At 46.9% G+C, this 17,304-nt stretch overlaps 1 protein-coding gene across 7 annotated transcripts in view; it reads left to right on the top strand.

Moving 5' to 3' along the window:
* The window catches only part of LIG3 (DNA ligase 3), a 26,296-nt gene continuing 8,992 nt past the window's right edge, over window positions 1–17,304 (top strand). For 2 of the 7 annotated variants that reach the window (XM_088658038.1, XM_035138866.3), the window contains exons 1-13: window positions 1–74; window positions 1,299–1,463; window positions 1,740–2,325; window positions 3,575–3,718; window positions 5,206–5,403; window positions 6,075–6,226; window positions 8,453–8,619; window positions 9,728–9,805; window positions 11,573–11,741; window positions 13,287–13,442; window positions 14,315–14,446; window positions 15,580–15,659; window positions 16,129–16,216. In XM_088658038.1, the coding sequence (XP_088514164.1) occupies window positions 1,767–2,325; window positions 3,575–3,718; window positions 5,206–5,403; window positions 6,075–6,226; window positions 8,453–8,619; window positions 9,728–9,805; window positions 11,573–11,741; window positions 13,287–13,442; window positions 14,315–14,446; window positions 15,580–15,659; window positions 16,129–16,216 (1,923 nt within the window). In that variant the 5' untranslated portion in view covers window positions 1–74; window positions 1,299–1,463; window positions 1,740–1,766. Of the gene's footprint in view, window positions 171–1,298; window positions 1,464–1,739; window positions 2,326–3,574; window positions 3,719–5,205; window positions 5,404–6,074; window positions 6,227–8,452; window positions 8,620–9,727; window positions 9,806–11,572; window positions 11,742–13,286; window positions 13,443–14,314; window positions 14,447–15,579; window positions 15,660–16,128; window positions 16,217–17,304 lie in introns of all 7 variants that reach the window. The other 5 variants (XM_088658041.1, XM_035138870.3, XM_088658037.1 and 2 more) reach the window with 4 other exon arrangements.

The raw sequence follows: 17,304 nt of genomic DNA on the forward strand, positions 1-17,304 counted from the left end.
GCGCGAGGGGGCGCCGGAGATGCCCGGATTTAAAATTGGTCTTCGCCGAGGCTGAAAGGGCGGCCTGAAGGAAGGTGGGTGTCCGCGAAGGAGGGGAGGTGGTTGAAAATGGGCGAGAGGACGCGCCGGTGGGTCCTGCTCCCCGCTCTTTGAAGGAGCCTAGACATGAGGTGATGGTGATGGGCGCCCATATGGGGGCGTGGCTTGCGCTCCCCCCTCCCAACCGTCACTATAAATAAATGGCGCGTGCGCGGTACCCACCAAGCTTCCCCCAGCCTGAGGCCACGGTGATGGACAGGGAGAAGGAAAAATGGGACCCGGGATTGGGGAGGGTGAGGAGCTGTTGTCAAGGGGTCTCTCTTTCTCTCTCTGCCTGGAGCCTCCTTTCCCCCCATCTCTTCCGACCTAAGATAGACGAGGTGGTGAGGAGGCTCTCCCAATATTCAGGGTTGGTGGGATTAGGATGTGAGTGTACTAAATAGAGAAGCGGGTCTGCTCCACGTGGGCTAACCCTGAAATTGCTAGGCGTGCGTTTCGTTTTGTAATACATTTCTCCTACTGACTGTAGCCATTGCACATGTTTTGCTTTTGCAACAGGACTAATTTAAATAAAAAGATTAAAAACTGCAAACCCACCCAGTTCCATTAAGCTTCAAGTGTTGTATTTGACAACAGCCAGTTTAAAGTGCAAGTGTTCGTTCAAATGCCATTTGTAAAGAGGAAACTCTTCCCAGTCTTGAAGGAAGTCAGGCCCATGGAAGCTCTCTTCTGCATGCCTTCTTTCTTATAACCAGCCCAGTCTTCCTCCTTAGTTGCCCCTTGTAGAACACAGCTGTGAGGAGGAGGATGGGAACAAAAGTGGAATTAGTGGCACTGCCTGTCTTTGGCTTTGACTCACCTACCCTTTCATCTGCCCTACTAGCCGCCACAATGTCACTTGACCAAACCAGTTTCTGTGTGACTGGGAAAGAGTTTTGTAACAATACTATCACACCAGAAAAAACTGTTTTCCCTCACGCTGCCAAAAATAACCACAGTTTTAAAATGCTGTTTTCTAATTTCAGCCTCTCATATGTGTAACTCTCTCAGAGGTGGAGAGGGTTGGATTTCTTGAAGTACTACAATTTAGAAATATATAAAGTTTGAAAAAAGTAGAAGTTAAGGCCTGTATAATCCTCTGATGTATCATTTTTTAAAATTAAAAAAACTGCAATCTTTTGGTCTTACAAGGCTCAGTGTTGTTTTGAACTTTGTCTTTTATTTTAAATGAAATGTATATTTGATTATCCATTGTTTAGGAGCTGTATCAAGAGGGTTTCCCTTTATAAGGTGGATTTATATGTATTTTGAATAAATGAATCCCAGGTAAAAGTCCATTCATTGAGGAAGAATGATGTCTCCAAGGGTAGTGGTGACTCCCCCTTTCAGCAGAGACTGCAAGAGCCCTGTTGTCTCTTAAAAAGGCAAGTAAATTGATCGTGGCCTCAGTTTTGCTTATCTAGACCCCTTTTGTACAGAGTTATATGTGTCTTTCCCCACCACCACCCTTCTTTCTCTTAGCACAGTGAGAAAAAAGGAGACCAGGGTGGAATTTACACACATATAAAAACGCTGTGAAACTGCTTTTTTTTAAAAAAAGTTTTGAAAAATACATAGAATTTTACATAGCTCACTGTCGCCATCTAGTGTCACATTTGTATATTGCACTTTACAACACATTTGAAATGTTTTATTTGCAGCTGTGTAGCTGAGTCCCAGGAAACTACATGCCTTTTCTGCTCAGGGTGCATCTCCTAAAGGCAGCCAAAACCCTCAGCAGAAGTGAAAAAACCTTCTTGCTTTCAGCACAGACAGCTCCAACCCGTGCTGGCCACAATTTCCAAAAGATCGTTGCCTTCCGCAGGTGTTCTTGGTTGTGGAGCAGCAGCAGCACCCCATCTCCAGCTGGCTGGTGGTACCAGCCGTGCATTTCCCGTGGCTTTCTCTTCCCAGCACCACTACCCGTTTGGCCCTCAAAGCCCCTGTGCACAGTCTCCGAGATGGCAGAGCAGCGGTACTGCGTGGACTATGCCAAGCGAGGCACGGCAGGGTGCAAGAAGTGCAAGGAGAAGATCCTCAAGGGGATGGTGCGAATCGGGAAGGTGGTGCCCAACCCATTCTCGGAGTCCGGTGGGGACATGAAGGAGTGGTACCACATCAAGTGTATTTTCGAGAAGTTGGAGAGGGCCCGGGCGACAACAAAGAAGATTGAGGACATCACGGACTTGGAGGGCTGGGAGGAGCTGCAGGACAGTGAGAAGGAGCTGATAAACCAGCACATCTCGGGTAAGCGGTGGTGGTAAGAGCAGTTTTATATGGCGGACCAGTATTCAGAGCCTTGACTACTTAAAGTTAGCCACATTCATTCATATTATTAGTATTAGCATTGCAAATTATTTGTTTGTTTGTTTGTTTATTTTGATGATAATGTTTCTTAGTTTTCCATTTCAATCCAATAATGGCCTCATTATAGCAATACCAATTTATAATACAGTGGTCCCTCGACTTACGAATTTAATCTGTTCCAAATGCACATTCGTAGGTCGAAAAGTTTGTAAGTCGAAAAAAGCGGTTTCCCATAGGAATGCAGAAAAAAATTGTAAGTCCAGTAAACCGCATCTAAAATTCGTAAGTCGAGAAAACCCCATCTAAACCGCAACGGCTTTCCTTTCAGATGTCGAAAAAAACCTTAAGTGTGCGGCCATTTTTTTTCATTCGTAACTAGAAATTTCGTAAGTCGAGTACTTTGTAAGATGAGGAACCACTGTACAATTATTAATACCAATCGTTCAAATACCGAATCATATAATTAAAATAAGGTGGCCCCCCCACGTGCTAGAATTGATGCTTGATTATTTGCTTTATTTCTGCGTTCCAAAATTTTATTAATTTTATTAATAAATTATTATTATTATTATTATTATTTTATTCATTACATTCCAGTCATCATCATAATCCCTTATACAACAACTGCTATATTCATAACTTCTGTTTGTGTTGTGTTGGCACATTAAATGATTTATAAAACCACAAATGAGGAACTCAAACTATCTCCTTTTTCTTCCTGTGTTATTCTGTGTTAATCACATGAAATGATTTATAAAACCACAAATGAGGAACTCAAACTATCTCCTTTTTCTTCCTGTGTTATTCTGTGTTTCAATTATTCTGTCCCTGATGTTTCTTTCTGTCCTTGTGTTTATTTTATGTTTTTATGGCATTTATATCCCACCTTTCCATGGAACTCAAAGTGGCACACAGGGTTCTCCTCCTCTCTTGTAATCCCCACAACAACCTGCCAGTCATCTTCCATTACTTTGCCAATAGGATCCTGCCCATAGTTAACCGATTTGTCACAAGTTGCCTGTGTTTGTCTTTTGAGTTGAGGGCTAGATACATGTCAAATTACTTTTGCTAGTAGCTTCTCAATTTTTTAAAAAAAGTGGGGGAGAGGTTTCTCTGAACATGTATTACTCGAGACCTATAATTGTGGCTCCTGAGGCCTTTAACCTTTGACCCCCTCATATCTTTACAGATCTGACTTCCAAACCTGCAAACACGCCGAAGAAAAAGGCCACCGTCCAGGCGAAGATTTCTCCCGGTGGTCAAATCACCTCCCCCAAGAAAATGCCGGCAGCTTCTTCTGATCCATCACCAAAGAAATTTTCTGGGTTTACAGGTGCATAAGAGATGGACGGGCCTCTTTCTTTTGGTTGTGATTCATTGGTGGCATTTCCAGCGCAGAGTCTTAGCTTTGGTTCTGTGGGGAAATCTGCAGGTGCCCTTGGAGGTGGCCAATCCATGTCCAATGAGCTGGGTTTTAACATTTAGGCCATCTGCTGATAGTCTTCCATTAACTGAAGATTTGGCAAGAGTCTTAAGGATGCAGGAAGAGCCCTGCTGGATTAAGCCAAAAGGGCCATCTGTTTCTGTATCTTGCACCTCACAGTGCAAAGCCCCAAAGGCTACAGCCCTCCCTTGCAGTTGCATCCCAGCACCTTGTATTCAGAGGTAGACTGCTTCTGAACATGAAGGTTCCATTTAGCTATTGTAGCCAATATGTTGGTAGACTGCTCCTCCTCCTCCTCCTCCTCCATCATCTCTATGAATTTGTCTAACTCTGCCTTGTAAGTAAGCCCACAAAAGTATACCAGTCTGCTGGAGGGGGGGCGGGGCTTTCAGGTCTCTCCTCCATTCGTCTGCTACATTTCTCTCCTGGGTGCAGAGGAAGGGCCTTTTTTCTCTGGCAGCCCACCTGTTCTGCACTGGCAATGGAGAAAGGATGGAACATGCTGTTCCTCCCTCTAGCCAGCTTGCTTGCCTACAAAGAATTCCTTGTCGCCTATGGCAAGTGGGCGAGTGGTTTGGGGCGGTCTAATCCCTTTTCTAAATCTAGCTAAGCCAGCTGGCATCACCACATCTTATCACAAGGGAATTCCATATGTTAAGTGTGCTGAGTAAAGAAGTCATTTTCTAATATCTGTTCTGAATCTGCTGCCCATCAGCTTCACTCCTAAGGTATGAAAGAGGTAGAAAAATGTACCTCCGTTCACATTCTCTACACACAGGGATGGGGAAACCTCTGCCCTGCCAACTTGTTTTAGCCTGCTGGGCTTCCCCATTTGGCCCATGAAGCTGTTTTGGCCGAGCCTCGCCCACCTTGCAACTCCCATCATCTCTGACCATTGTGCCTGGAGCTGATGGGTGTTGAAGTCCAGCAAGATCTGGAGGGCGGCAGGCTAGCCACCTCTGTGATACACACTCCTGGAAGTGATCCCTATTGAGTACGATGAGCAAGGCTTCCAATCACCCAGGCCTAGGATCAGGCCGGCTGGTTTGACATTCCAAACCATTTGCTGGGGATGATCTGCAGCAGACGTCCTAGTAAAACACAGGTAGCCAACGTGGTGCCCTCCAGATGTTGCTGGACTACATCCCTGAATTGTTGGGCAAGCTGGCTAGGGCTGAGGAGAGCTGGGGCCTTCAGCATCTTCAGTTTTAATCCAGAAACAACAAATCTGAGAAACGCTGCCTTGGATCTACTCACGTGCTGTTACCTGCACCTGGTCCTCAGGATAGGATGGACCAAAAGTGCAAATAAATGTTTTGGGGTGGGTGGGAAATCGCAGTCGGTGGTTCCCTTGAAGTTCTCCTTTTTCTGCACAGCTAAGCCGGGCAACTCTGATGAAGTGGCCTCGGCATCTCCCCGCAAGCCCAGCTTGTCCAAGGAGAAGAGTGATCCAAAGCACAAGGACTGTTTGCTGCGGGAATTCAGGAAGCTTTGCGCTATGGTAGCCGACAAGCCTAGCTACAACGTCAAGACCCAGATCATCCAGGACTTCCTGCAGAAGGGAACCAGTGGAGGTACAATTCCTTCTCCCGTTCTCTTTTTAAAAAAAATTGGGAATGTTTGTGTTGATGTAGAGGGCAGACTCAAATATATGAACAGTTATTTTTTATTATTATTTATTAAATTTGTATACCACCCTTCATCTGAAGATCACAAGGCGGTTCACAACAGAAAAATACAAAAAGAAAAACACAAAATACCTATATATATATTTTTTAAAAAACCAGTTAACCCTCCCCCCATATTATTTATTAAATATGAGTGATTTGCCAAATGGGACAGGTGGAACACAGTTCGTTTCCTCATCCTGGTGATGTATGGTATATGCATGCTATATGTCAGTGGTCCCCAAACACTTTCAGGCCACTGCCCCCTTTGTTCCATAAGCTCATTCCCAGTGCCCCAACCCTACAAAAAGCATTTTTCTGAATAGCAGTTTGCACAACCCACTAAGGAGGATCATAGCACAATAACATTCAAAAGAGTAACAATTAATTAGTTACTATTTTGCACTCAAAGTGACTTAGATGATAAAACAGCAATAAACAAATATTAATATAATCATCTGTGATAAGCTTGGGTTGCTGTGATTAGGGATGTGGGCTTTCCAGAGGCCTCTTCATTATGGGCAAATGTGGTCCACAGAGGCCAGGCTGTTCATTCTCACATCTTTCCTTGTACCCAGATGGCTTCCGTGGGGATCTCTACCTGACAGTCAAGCTGCTGTTGCCGGGGGTCATAAAGAGTGTTTACAACCTGAATGACAAGCAGATCGTAAAGCTCTTCAGCAGGATATTTGGCTGCAACCAAGAGGACATGGTCCGAGACCTTGAACAAGTGAGGAATGGGTTTGCTGTGTAATGGTCTTGAATCTTGGCCCTCCAGGCCTGTCCTTCAAGCCCTCAGGACACTCCCCAAGACACACACCCATCAGCCATCCTTGAGTGTTTTGGCCTGGCTGGGATGGGTCATTGAACTCTGATCATGGCTCTTGCTTGCCTGGGTGGAGGGTAGAGAGAGGTGTTGGTGTAGAACCAGGATTCAAGATGGCCTTAACAGGTTGCAGAACTGGCCCCAAACTAACCAAATGAATTACAGTACTGTATAGACAAATGTAAGGTTCTGCACTTAGGCAGGAATAATCAGATGCACACATTTAGGATGGGGGACACCTGGCTTGGCAGCAGTACATGGGGAAAGGATCCAGTGGTTTAGTAGACCAGTGTTTCTCAACCTTTTTTGGGCCAAGGCACACTTGTTCCATGTAAAAAATCACGAGGCACACCACCATTAAAAAAGTTAAAAAATTTAACTCTGTGCCGCCCTATATTGACTACCATGTTTCCCCCTTTTTAAGACACCGTCAGGGGATGTCTTATTTTTTTAAAATTTATTACTGTTTTTATTACAGTACTTGTATAATACAGTATTACAACTTGTGGCGGGCTGGACCGTGTGTCTGCGCGCGCACACACACGCATACGCCCATGCCTTCCCTTCCTCCCCGCGTTCATATGGAGCAGGCTGGGCTGGGGAGGGGGCACCTCGTCGACACTGGGTCTCAGCTTGCGCTGAGGGGCCGCAGCCACCCTGTCAGGAAGGGCCCCTATCCCGGGGTGTCCATGACCGTACTGCTAATGTGCCACCGCCAAGCAGCACAGAGGAGTCCTCCTCCTCCCTCCTCGCAGGCTCTCTGCTCCGCGGCGCTGCTGGGCTCTCCGAGCGTTCTGCGCTGCAGCAGCCGCCTGTTCTGGGCTGCGGAGAGAGCAGGCAGGGCGAGCACGCGCAACCTGCGGGAATTGATGCACTCCCGTCTGCGGCGCGTGCAAATGCAAATGGCCCGGGAGGCCTGCCTCCGCTAGGTCGGGTCTCCACACAAGGCGCCTTCGCCGCCGTAGCTGCAGGCTTCCCGCGGGGGCCGCCTGCAAAGCGCCGCGCCGAGGCTCCCCGGGAGAAGGCGCGCAGGTGCTGAAGCCGGAGGCAGCGAGGGGCAGATTCCGGCCCCGGTGATGTCAGGCCTCCCCATGGGACCGGGACCGGGGGGGGGGGATCTCGCTCAGCTTCGTCACTCTCCCAGACAGCAGCAGCAGCGAGAGGAGTGCACGCTCGGCCCTGGCGTCACGGCCTCGAGCGCAGGCTGGGGAAGAGGAGACGAAGGAGGCGCGCTCAGTGCGGTGGGGGCTGAGGCATGGTGGAGTGCCCCGAGCCTCTGGGAGCCGGCAGGAGGAGGAGGCGGCTTGCCGGGTCGTCACCCAGCAGCGCGCGCAGAGCACCCCGAGCCTCCGGCAGCCAGCAGCAGCAACAACAATCCCAGAGGCTCGCGGCACACCAGCCAGCGCCTCGCGGCACAGTAATGTGCCGCGGAACAGCGGTTGAGAAACGCTGTAGTAGACCACAAACTTTATATGAGTCAACAGAACGATGCAGCAGCAAAAAATAAAAAAAAGAGTGCTAATCCAGACTGCATCAATAGAAGTCTAGTGTCCACATTGAGGGAAGCAATAGGACTATTCTATTCTGCCTTGGTCAGACCCCACCTGGAGTCTTGTGTCCAGTTCTGGGCACTACATTTTAAGAAGGATATTGACAAGCTGCAAAGAAGGGAAACTAGGATGATCAAGGGTTTAGAAACCAAGCCTTTTGAGGAAAGGTTGAGGGAGCTGGGGATGTTCAGCCTGGAGGACAGAAGTGCTGTTACATTGAAAACGGAGCAAGCTTGTTTTCTGCTGCTCCAGGGGGGACAACCTGAATCACTGTATTCAGATGACAAGAAAGGAGATTCCAACTAAATATCAGGAATAACTTTCTGACAGTAAGAGCTGTTCTAAAATGGAATCAACATCCTTGGGAAGTGGTGGATTCCCCTTCCCTGGAGGTTTTTCAACAGAGGTTGGATAACTATCTGCCAGGGATTCTCTAGCTGTTTTCTGCACTACAGAGGAATGGATTAGATGACTAGATTATTCTCAGGGTCCCTTCAAATCCTACATTTCTATTATTTTGTGAAAAGACTCCCCTCCCTATTCTATTATGTGATTTAGTCTATGATTCTATTTTAAACAGGGTGATGTGTCTGAGACAGTGCGGATCTTCTTTGAGCAGAGCAAATCCTGCCCCCCGGCTGCCAAGAGCCTCTTGACGATCCAAGAGGTTGATGACTTCCTGACACAGCTCTCTAAGCTTTCCAAAGAGGACGACCAGCAAAGCTTGCTGCAGGATGTTGCAAACAGGTACAGTAAGAGGTTTGAGATTCCTGGCTAGGGAGATCAAGCTAGAGGGGAGGAACTTCCCCATGTCTCCAGTGTGTTATTGGAGCTCACATAATTCCTTACCATCAGTTTAGCTGACAGCTGGGACTGTTGGGAGTTGTAGTCTGACAGCGTCTGGAGGGCAGCAGATTAGAGGAAGGCCACAACAGGTTCTGCTCAAAGGACAGATTCTGAAGTGGCAGCATAAGTTGCCAGCTTGCTTTTGCAGAAGCAGGGATCTGTTTGCATGTCTGAATGGAAAACTGTTTTGGTGCTTTTGTAATCCTGCTCGTGCAGTGATAGCAACCAAAACAATCAAGGGGATGGAACAAATCCCCTGTGGGGAAAGATTACAGCATTTGGGACTTTTTACTTTAGAGAAAAGGTAAGAGAAGGAAGTTTGTGAAACTATGCATGGCATGGAGAAAGTGGACAGAGGAAAGTTTTTCTCCCTGTCGCACAACATTAGAATTTGTGGTCATCCAATGAAGCTGAATGTTGGGAGATTCAGGACAGATAAAAGAAAGTCCTTCACTCAGCACATAGTTAAACTCTGGAATTCTCCCCCACAGGAGGCAGTGATGGCCACTGACCTGGATGGCTTTAAAAGAGAAGTAGAGAAAGTAGAGAAATTCATGGAGGAGAGAGCACTATTGATGGCTACTAGCTGCGATGGCTCTGCTCTGCCTGGAAACCACAGGAAGGGGGAAAGTGCTGCTGTGCTTGGTTCCTGCTTGCATGCTTCACTTTGGGGCATCTGGCTGACTACTGTGAGAGCAGGTTGCTGGACTAGATGGGCCACTGGACTGATCCAACAAGGGGGGGGGGAATCACAGGGGAGAAATAATCTGCATAGAAGTAGGAGGGAGGCTCAGCGTTCTCCCTGCTGCTCCTTCCTTTACAGGCTGGCCTGGTAGGCTGCTGTTGCGTCTATTTTGATCTTCAGCACTGCAAGCTGCATGTTCCTTATGATTAAGTTTTTTTAATAAACAAGTGCACAGTTTGCAGCTGATAAAATCTCCAGTGATTAATTGTTATGCTTCATGATCTTGTTTTGTGATTGTTTTTATTGGTTTTTTTTAATTTTCAGGTGCACGGCCAATGACCTGAAGTGCATCATCCGGTTGATAAAGCATGACTTGAAAATGAATGCTGGAGCCAAACATGTGTAAGCTCTCTCTGTGTGCATGTCGTTTCCAGAAATAATGCAGAAGTCTAAAAATTGAATGTGATGGAGACGTAGAAGAAGACCGCTTGGGCTCATTTTGAAATGGAGCTAGAGAACCTGCTGCTCTTCCAACTCTAAACAGCCCCAGCAACCAAGCTTTTAGTGTGGCATAGCAGTTATAGACTGCTAGACTAGGACCTGGGAGACCAGGCTTAAAATCCCACTCAGCCATGAAGTTCATTGTCTCCCAACCTAATCTACCTCCCAACCTAATCTACCTTAAAGGAGTACAGTAGGTTTGGGGAACCATGTATACCAACCTGAGCTCCTTGGAGAAAAAGATGGGATATAGCTGCATTAAATACAAATACATATAGCGTCATCAGCCCAGTATTGTGCTGTGCTCTGCCAATGGGATTCAGCAAACGCATTCTGTGCCAGCTTTTGGAACGCCTGCTGAAAATGTTTCTATTCTGCCAGGCCTATGCAACCAATTAAGAAAAGATCCTTCCGCGATGGTTAATGGTGTAACAATTATGGTTTTATTGCTGTAAACCACATTGACTTTCTTTTATGATTCAGTGGTACACAATTTTTAAATAAATACAGTCGTACCTTGGAAGTTGAACGAAATCCATTCCAGAAGTCTGTTCAACTTCCAAAACGTTTGGAAACCAAAGCGCAGCTTCTGATTAGCTGCAGGAAGCTCCTGCAGCCAATCGGAAGCCTCATCGGACATTCGGGTTCCAAAGAACGTTTGCAAACCAGAACACTCACTTGCAGGTTTGCAGCGTTCGGGAGCCAAAACATCCGAGTACCAAGGCGTTCGGAATCCAAGGTACAACTGTTACTGTTAATTATTTTTATTGATCCCTTCTTTGCCAAGGTAACTCAAAGCAACTTGCAATATAAAAACAAACACATATGTTGACTCTGGCAACAATATACAGTTGTACCTTGATTCTCGAATGCATTGTGACTTGAACATTTTGGCTCCTGAACACCGCAAACCCGGAAGTGAGTGTTCCGGTTTGCGAACGTTTTTTGGAAGCCAAATGTCCGACGCAGCTTCCGCAACTTCTGATTGAGCCCAGGAAGCTCTTGCAGCCAATCAGAAGCCGCGCCTTGGTTTCAAATGTTTTGGGAAGTTGAACGGATTCCATTCGAGAACCAAGGTGCGACTGTATCTAAAAGACAATCCTATTTTTGAAAAGGCAGGATTAAAACATACCACCCAGTCAAGAAGGCCACAGATAATGAAGAGAGAAAAGCCTGATTGAAAAAGGGATGTTTTTTGCCTGGCACCTACCCTGACACTATGCAGCGATGGCGCCAGACAAGCCTCCGTGGGGAGAGAATTCCACAAACAGGGAGGTGATAAATAACGCATTGACCTTTAAATATCCAGACCTCAGTTTTCCCTCAGCTATTCTGTGGTCTTAATCCTCACACAACCCTCTTCAGCTCCTTTCTCCCCTCTTCTCTCTCAATTGACAAAAACACAAGAAAAGTCTACTGGTTCAGGCTAGCAGTCCACCCTCAAGCAAGCACATCCCAAGCACAAGAGCCCTCTCCCATCCTGTGACTCCCAGCAACTCATATTTAGAAGCATTGCTGCCTCCAATAGTGAAGGCAGGGCAGAACCATTGTGACTGGTAGCCATCAATAGCCCCTCTCCTCTATGACTTCATCTAATTTTATAGGAAAATAATATATGAGACTGTTAACTCCCACAATCTTTCTCCCTGCCTCCTTCTTTCCTTTCAGTTTGGATGCTTTGGACCCAAATGCTTATGAGGCTTTCAAAGCCTCGCGCAACCTCCATGACGTGGTCGAAAGGGTGCTGAGGAACCAGCAGGAGTCCCAGAAGGTGCCAGGCCTAAAGAGGATTCTCAGCGTCCAGGCCACGCTGATGACCCCCGTTCAACCCATGCTGGTAAAAAGAAACAACCCCAAACCCTGTAACCTGGTGGTTGCCTCATCCAGCCTGTGGAGTTCCCTTTAGAAGCCCTCCTGTCCCCATCTCTGTCAACTGTTTGGCTTTTCAGGAAGGCTAAAGCAAGGAAGAATCTAGTGGCACTTTTTGTGGGATGAGCTTTCATGGACCATCGTCCATTCTGCAATGTAAGAGCCTGGCTGCTGCCAAAGGGGGCCCATCCAGCCTAGCATTCTGTTCTCACAGTGCCCAACAGGATGCCAGAAGACGGGGGAAAGTAGGACAGGTGTATAAATCATTCCAGAGCTGCTTCCAAGGAGGGAGAGGTCTTGTGATCTGCAGGCGGGTCTTCCAAAGTGCTGAGAATCCCTTTTTCAGAGCGAGAGCAGCTATCCCAACCTGGTGCTTTCTGGATGTCTCCAACTACAGTTCCCATCAGTCACTAGGGCTGGCTAATATATCAATATATGGTCTAAAACCGGTTTGAAGTCCATATTGTGAGATCAGTTTCATAATTTTTGACCTGGCAATAGAAGAAGAAGAAGAAGAAGAAGAAGAAGAAGAAGAAGAAGAAGAAGAAGAAGAAGAAGAAGAAGAAGAAGAAGAAGAAGAAGAAGAAGAAGAAGAAGAAGAAGAGGAGGAGGAGGAGTTTGGATTTGATCACTACCCGAAGGAGTCTCAAAGCGGTTAACATTCTCCTTTCCCTTCCTCCCCCACAACAAACACTCTGTGAAGTGAGTGGGGCTGAGAGACTTCAAAGAAGTGTGACTAGCCCAAGGTCACCCAGCAGCTGCATGTGGAGAAGCGGAGACACGAACCCGGTTCCCCAGATTACAAGCCTACCGCTCTTAACCACTACACCACACTGGCTCTACACCACTACACCACACTATGATTCATAGATTGTGAATCATGATATGTAAGTTTTTGTGCTATGCAAAAATCACAATGTGGGGGGAAACGTGAAGCCAGCCAATGCCTCTACATAGCTCCATCCTTATTTCAGACATTGTGATATATTGGTATATCATGATGTTGGAAACCAGATGTCGCACAGTGCTGTCAGCCACACTGGCTGGGCTGATTGGAGTTGTAATATGAGACCTCCAGAGGACACCAGGTTGTTGCAGAAGGTCCCAGGATCACACCTCAACAGCTTGGGTGGAGGGGAGAAGATTGGAGAAGATCCCTGCTTGAGCAGCTGGAAGATTGCTGTTGGATTTTGGCATAGACAGTGCTGTTTTACATAGGGTGTTGGTCGGCATAGGAGAAGACAACTTGTGCCTAGCTTGTACAAGGAGAAGGGACATAGATCAGGGCTGGAGAATCTGCCTTGTAGGTGGAAGGTCTCAGGTTCAACTCCCAGTAGGGTTGGGAGAGACTCCTACCTGAAATCCTGGAGAGCTGCTGCCAGTCAGTGTAGACAGTACAGAGATAGGTGAACCCATGTTCTGGCACAATACAAAGCAGCTTCCTGTGTTGTAGATGTGCATGCAATTAAAAGTCATAAGGTGGGATTTCCCTTCTCCTTCTTTCTCCCACAAGGCTGAGGCCTGTAAGTCCATCGAGTACGCCATGAAGAAATGCCCCAACGGGATGTACTCGGAGATCAAGTACGACGGGGAGCGCGTCCAGGTGCACAAGAATGGCGACCACTTCAGCTACTTCAGTCGCAGCTTGAAACCTGTCCTTCCACACAAGGTCAGTGGAACTTTCTGTTACTTTATTATGATTGCATTTATATCCCCCCTTTTTCTACAGGGAGCTCAGGGTGGTTTACATGGTCCCTTCCCCCATTTCCTCCTCACAACAACCCTGTGAGGTAGGTTAGGCTGAGAACCAATGTCTGGCCCAAGATCACTCCGTGAGCTTCGTGGTCAAGGTGGGGGCGGGGAATTGAACCTTGATCTCCCAGGTCCTAGTCTGACACTAACCACTGTGCCATGCTGTCTTTACACCACTCCAGTGTTTGGGGTTCATAAGCAGCAGCAGAAGGTTAACATAGTGTAATGAATCCTTGCTTGGAGGATGACTTTCATTGGAAGGTATTCAGACTGAGAGTATAGGAAATAGTTCTGCAGTGCTGGCTAACAAACATGTTGGAGAAGCCAAGAAGCCAGGCTTGCCCCTTTGATCTCAGGAGATGCATCCAAGATTACCTCTCACCTTGAAGTCCAAAGAGGGAGGAGGAGGAGCAGGAAATTGTAAACAGGTTGCAACCTAAGACATACCTTTCTAAACTTCAAAGGATAGAGATAGGTCGGCACAGAGTTTAAAGGTACTGGAAGAGTTTGGGAATCTGGAGGTCCCTTACGCTGTCTGTTTAAACCCGTTTCTGCAATGTGAGTTGTGCCCAAACTTCCAACACCCTTTGGGTCGCTTCCAGTGGAAACAAATGGCTGGCTGCTTACCGATATCACATGCCTGGCATGTTCCGCTAGTATTGGGGAAGTAAGTGCCCCTGCCTTCTCCAGCAAGGCTCTGCTGCCTGAAGTGATCACTGACTCTCCCTAACAGGAGGAGCGACCCTGGCAAGAAACCCTGATCTCGTGATGTGCTTATGTTTAAAACAGGTGGCCCATTTCAAGGACTTCATCCCCAAGGCTTTCCCAGGGGGACACAGCATGATCCTGGATTCAGAAGTCCTTCTAATCGACAACAAGACAGCCAAGCCCCTTCCCTTTGGGACACTTGGAGTGCACAAGGTGTGTGGTTATAATCTCTCCCTGCCCAGAAATGGATGAAATGACCCAACTCATTGCAAAGCAGGTTGATTTTTATTAAAACACAGCAAGTAACAGCAGATGGGAGTTGTAGTTGAAAACATCTAGGGGGCACCAGTTTGGGGGATGCTAAGCTTAGGTTGTGGGGCAGACAGTGGCAAGACACGCTGGTGGGTTATAGCATTGGGTATCATATGTAAGAAGACCAGAATTTTCCTTCCCCCCGTTCTCATGCAACTCATGGGATCGACCACTGAAACTGACAGCTTAGAGATTCAGGGAAGATGGGGAGAACTTCAGAAAGGCAGAATTTAGGGACATCTCGCCTGCAGAGAGGCCATGATTTACTTAAACTACCGGTATGGTTTATTAAACCTTGGTTTAATGTTACATGCAAATCCTGCCCAGTGTTTTAACTGTGGTTTGTTTACTGCCAGAAAACCACAATCTAAAGCTGTGTTTTTTACTGGCGTCTCATTTTAACATGCAAACCCAGCCTGCTTCCTTAACTGTGGGTTGTCTGACCACCTCACCCCCCAGGCACTCATCAAGCTAGAAGGGCGCTTTGCCAGCAAAGTTTGAAGCATTGAGGCATGGTTGGTTTGATCATCTGTGGAACAGCTCACTAGGTTGAACAGAGGGACTTTTCTTTGGTCTGGCAGAGATCAGTTTCCAAGACGAAACTGATTCCTGCATTGCACAGAGTTGGGCTAGATGACCCTTTGAGTGCCTTCCAACTCTTTGATTCTGTGAAGTTCCAAGAGGGGGGCAGGGAGCAGCCATGGGAGGATCTGAAGCCCTGTCTGTGAGCTGCACAAAGTGGACTCCAACTCCCAGCAGCCCCAGCCAGCATAACTAATGGCCAGGGGTAATGGGACCTGCGGTCCCACAAGGTCTGGAGGACACCAGCTTCTCCAGCCCTGGCACAGGGAGAGGCTGCGGCCAGTCACTATGGAGAAAGGCAGGCCAAAGAGGAGAGGCAGCAAGGAAACCCAGGGAAGACAGGGAAGACTGTGAGCCTTGCCAAATGGAAGAGCTTCAGCCTAGCTCTACAGGGTTTTTCTCCCCAACCCCAAATACAATCTGTGTTCAAACACATCACTGTCTCTCTGCAGAAAGCAGCTTTCCAGGACGCTAACGTCTGCCTCTTTGTGTTTGACTGTATCTACTTCAACGACGTCAGTCTGATGGACAGGTGGGTCTCATTCTCTCGGTATAACTCAACACCATATCTGTTCCTATTTATCCCTTTTGATCTGCAGAACTGGCCCTGCTACAGGTGCCATATAATACTCATTATGCACTTGTAAGAAATTGGATCTTTTAGTGTGGCAGCAGCCCTTCACCTTCCCTGCCCTTCACCTTCACTGTCCTCTTTTTCACACCTGTGAAAAACACTTTTGATTAGGCAAGCCTGCCCAGATAAGTAGAATGTTGATCTGTGTTCTAATCTGGTTTTTAGCATATCTTCAATTTTCATTATTCTTTGAATGTTTTAAATAGCTGCTTTTTTACTGTTGGGTTTTTTTTGGCGACTTCACTGTTTTATGCTTTTAATGTCTACATTTCATGAAATAAATAAAAATTAAATAAAGTTAGGCCCATTGCGTCCTGAAACTTGTTTTTCTCATCATCCCTCTCCATCTCTGCCCTGTTTTCTCCAGGCCGCTCCGTGAGCGCCGCAAGTTTCTCCACGATAACATGGTGGAAATCCCCAACCGAATCCTCTTCTCGGAGATGAAGCACGTCACGGTGGGTGCCATTCCAGACTGTGAGCTGAAAATGTCCCCGTGGGGAATATTGAAGACTCTCAAGTCGGCACCAACAAAAATGAGCTCAGTAATCTGAGGAGCCTCCCAGCATTAGCCTAATAATGTCCACAGTGTTCTGGAATCCAGACAGTTCTGTTCTGTTTTGTCCAGATTTGACTGAGGTGTTGGTAGAAAATCAGCACAACCTAGCTAGTATGGGGACAGAGTGACTTCCTTATGAATAACGTTTGCAGCCATTTGGGAAGTTTTTTAGATTGGAGAATAGGGGACTAAGAGGTAATGTGATAGAAGTTTATAAAATTAACATAAGAAGAACATATTTAGAGCCTTCTGGTCAATTGCCCCATCTAATGCAGCATCCTGTTCTCACAGTGGCCAGCCAGATGCCTGTGGGAAACCCTCAAGCAGGATTCAAGCAAATTAGTTCTCCCCTCCTGCGGCCTCCATTGCCTGGTATTCAGAAGCATCGCTGCCTCCAACTGTGGAGGCAAAGCAGAACCATCATGGCTAGTAGCCATCAAAAACACCCTCTCCTCCATGAATTGAAGAGGCTTAATCTAAACCATTGAGCCTAGGGCTTGCTGATCAGAAGATCGGCGGTTCGAATCCCTGCGACGGGGTGAGCTCCTGTTGTTCAGTCCCTGCTCCTGCCCACCTAGCAGTTCGAAAGCACGTCAAAGTGCAAGTAGATAAATAGGTACCACTCCGACGGAAAGGTAAATGGTGTTTCTGTGTGCTGCTCTGGTTCGCCAGAAGTGGCTTAGTCATGCTGGCCACATGACCCGGAAGCTGTCTGCGGACAAACGCCGGCTCCCTCGGCCTATAGAGTGAGATGAGCGCTGCATCCACAGAGTCGTCCACAACTGGACTTAACTGTCAGGGGTACCTTTACCTTTAGTATAAAATAAGAAAATGATGTTTATTAAGGGAAGTACATTCTTGAGGGAAAGAGTTTTACGGTTCTGCATTTTGTTCCTCATTATTATTATTATTATTACCGGTAGTAGTAGTATTATTATTATTATCATTATTATTCCTGCAAGAAACTAATACTGTACAGCCAATCAC

This window comes from Zootoca vivipara, chromosome 14 (assembly GCF_965207765.1).
Source record: "Zootoca vivipara chromosome 14, rZooViv2.hap1.1, whole genome shotgun sequence".
NCBI classification, from domain to species: domain Eukaryota; kingdom Metazoa; phylum Chordata; class Lepidosauria; order Squamata; family Lacertidae; genus Zootoca; species Zootoca vivipara.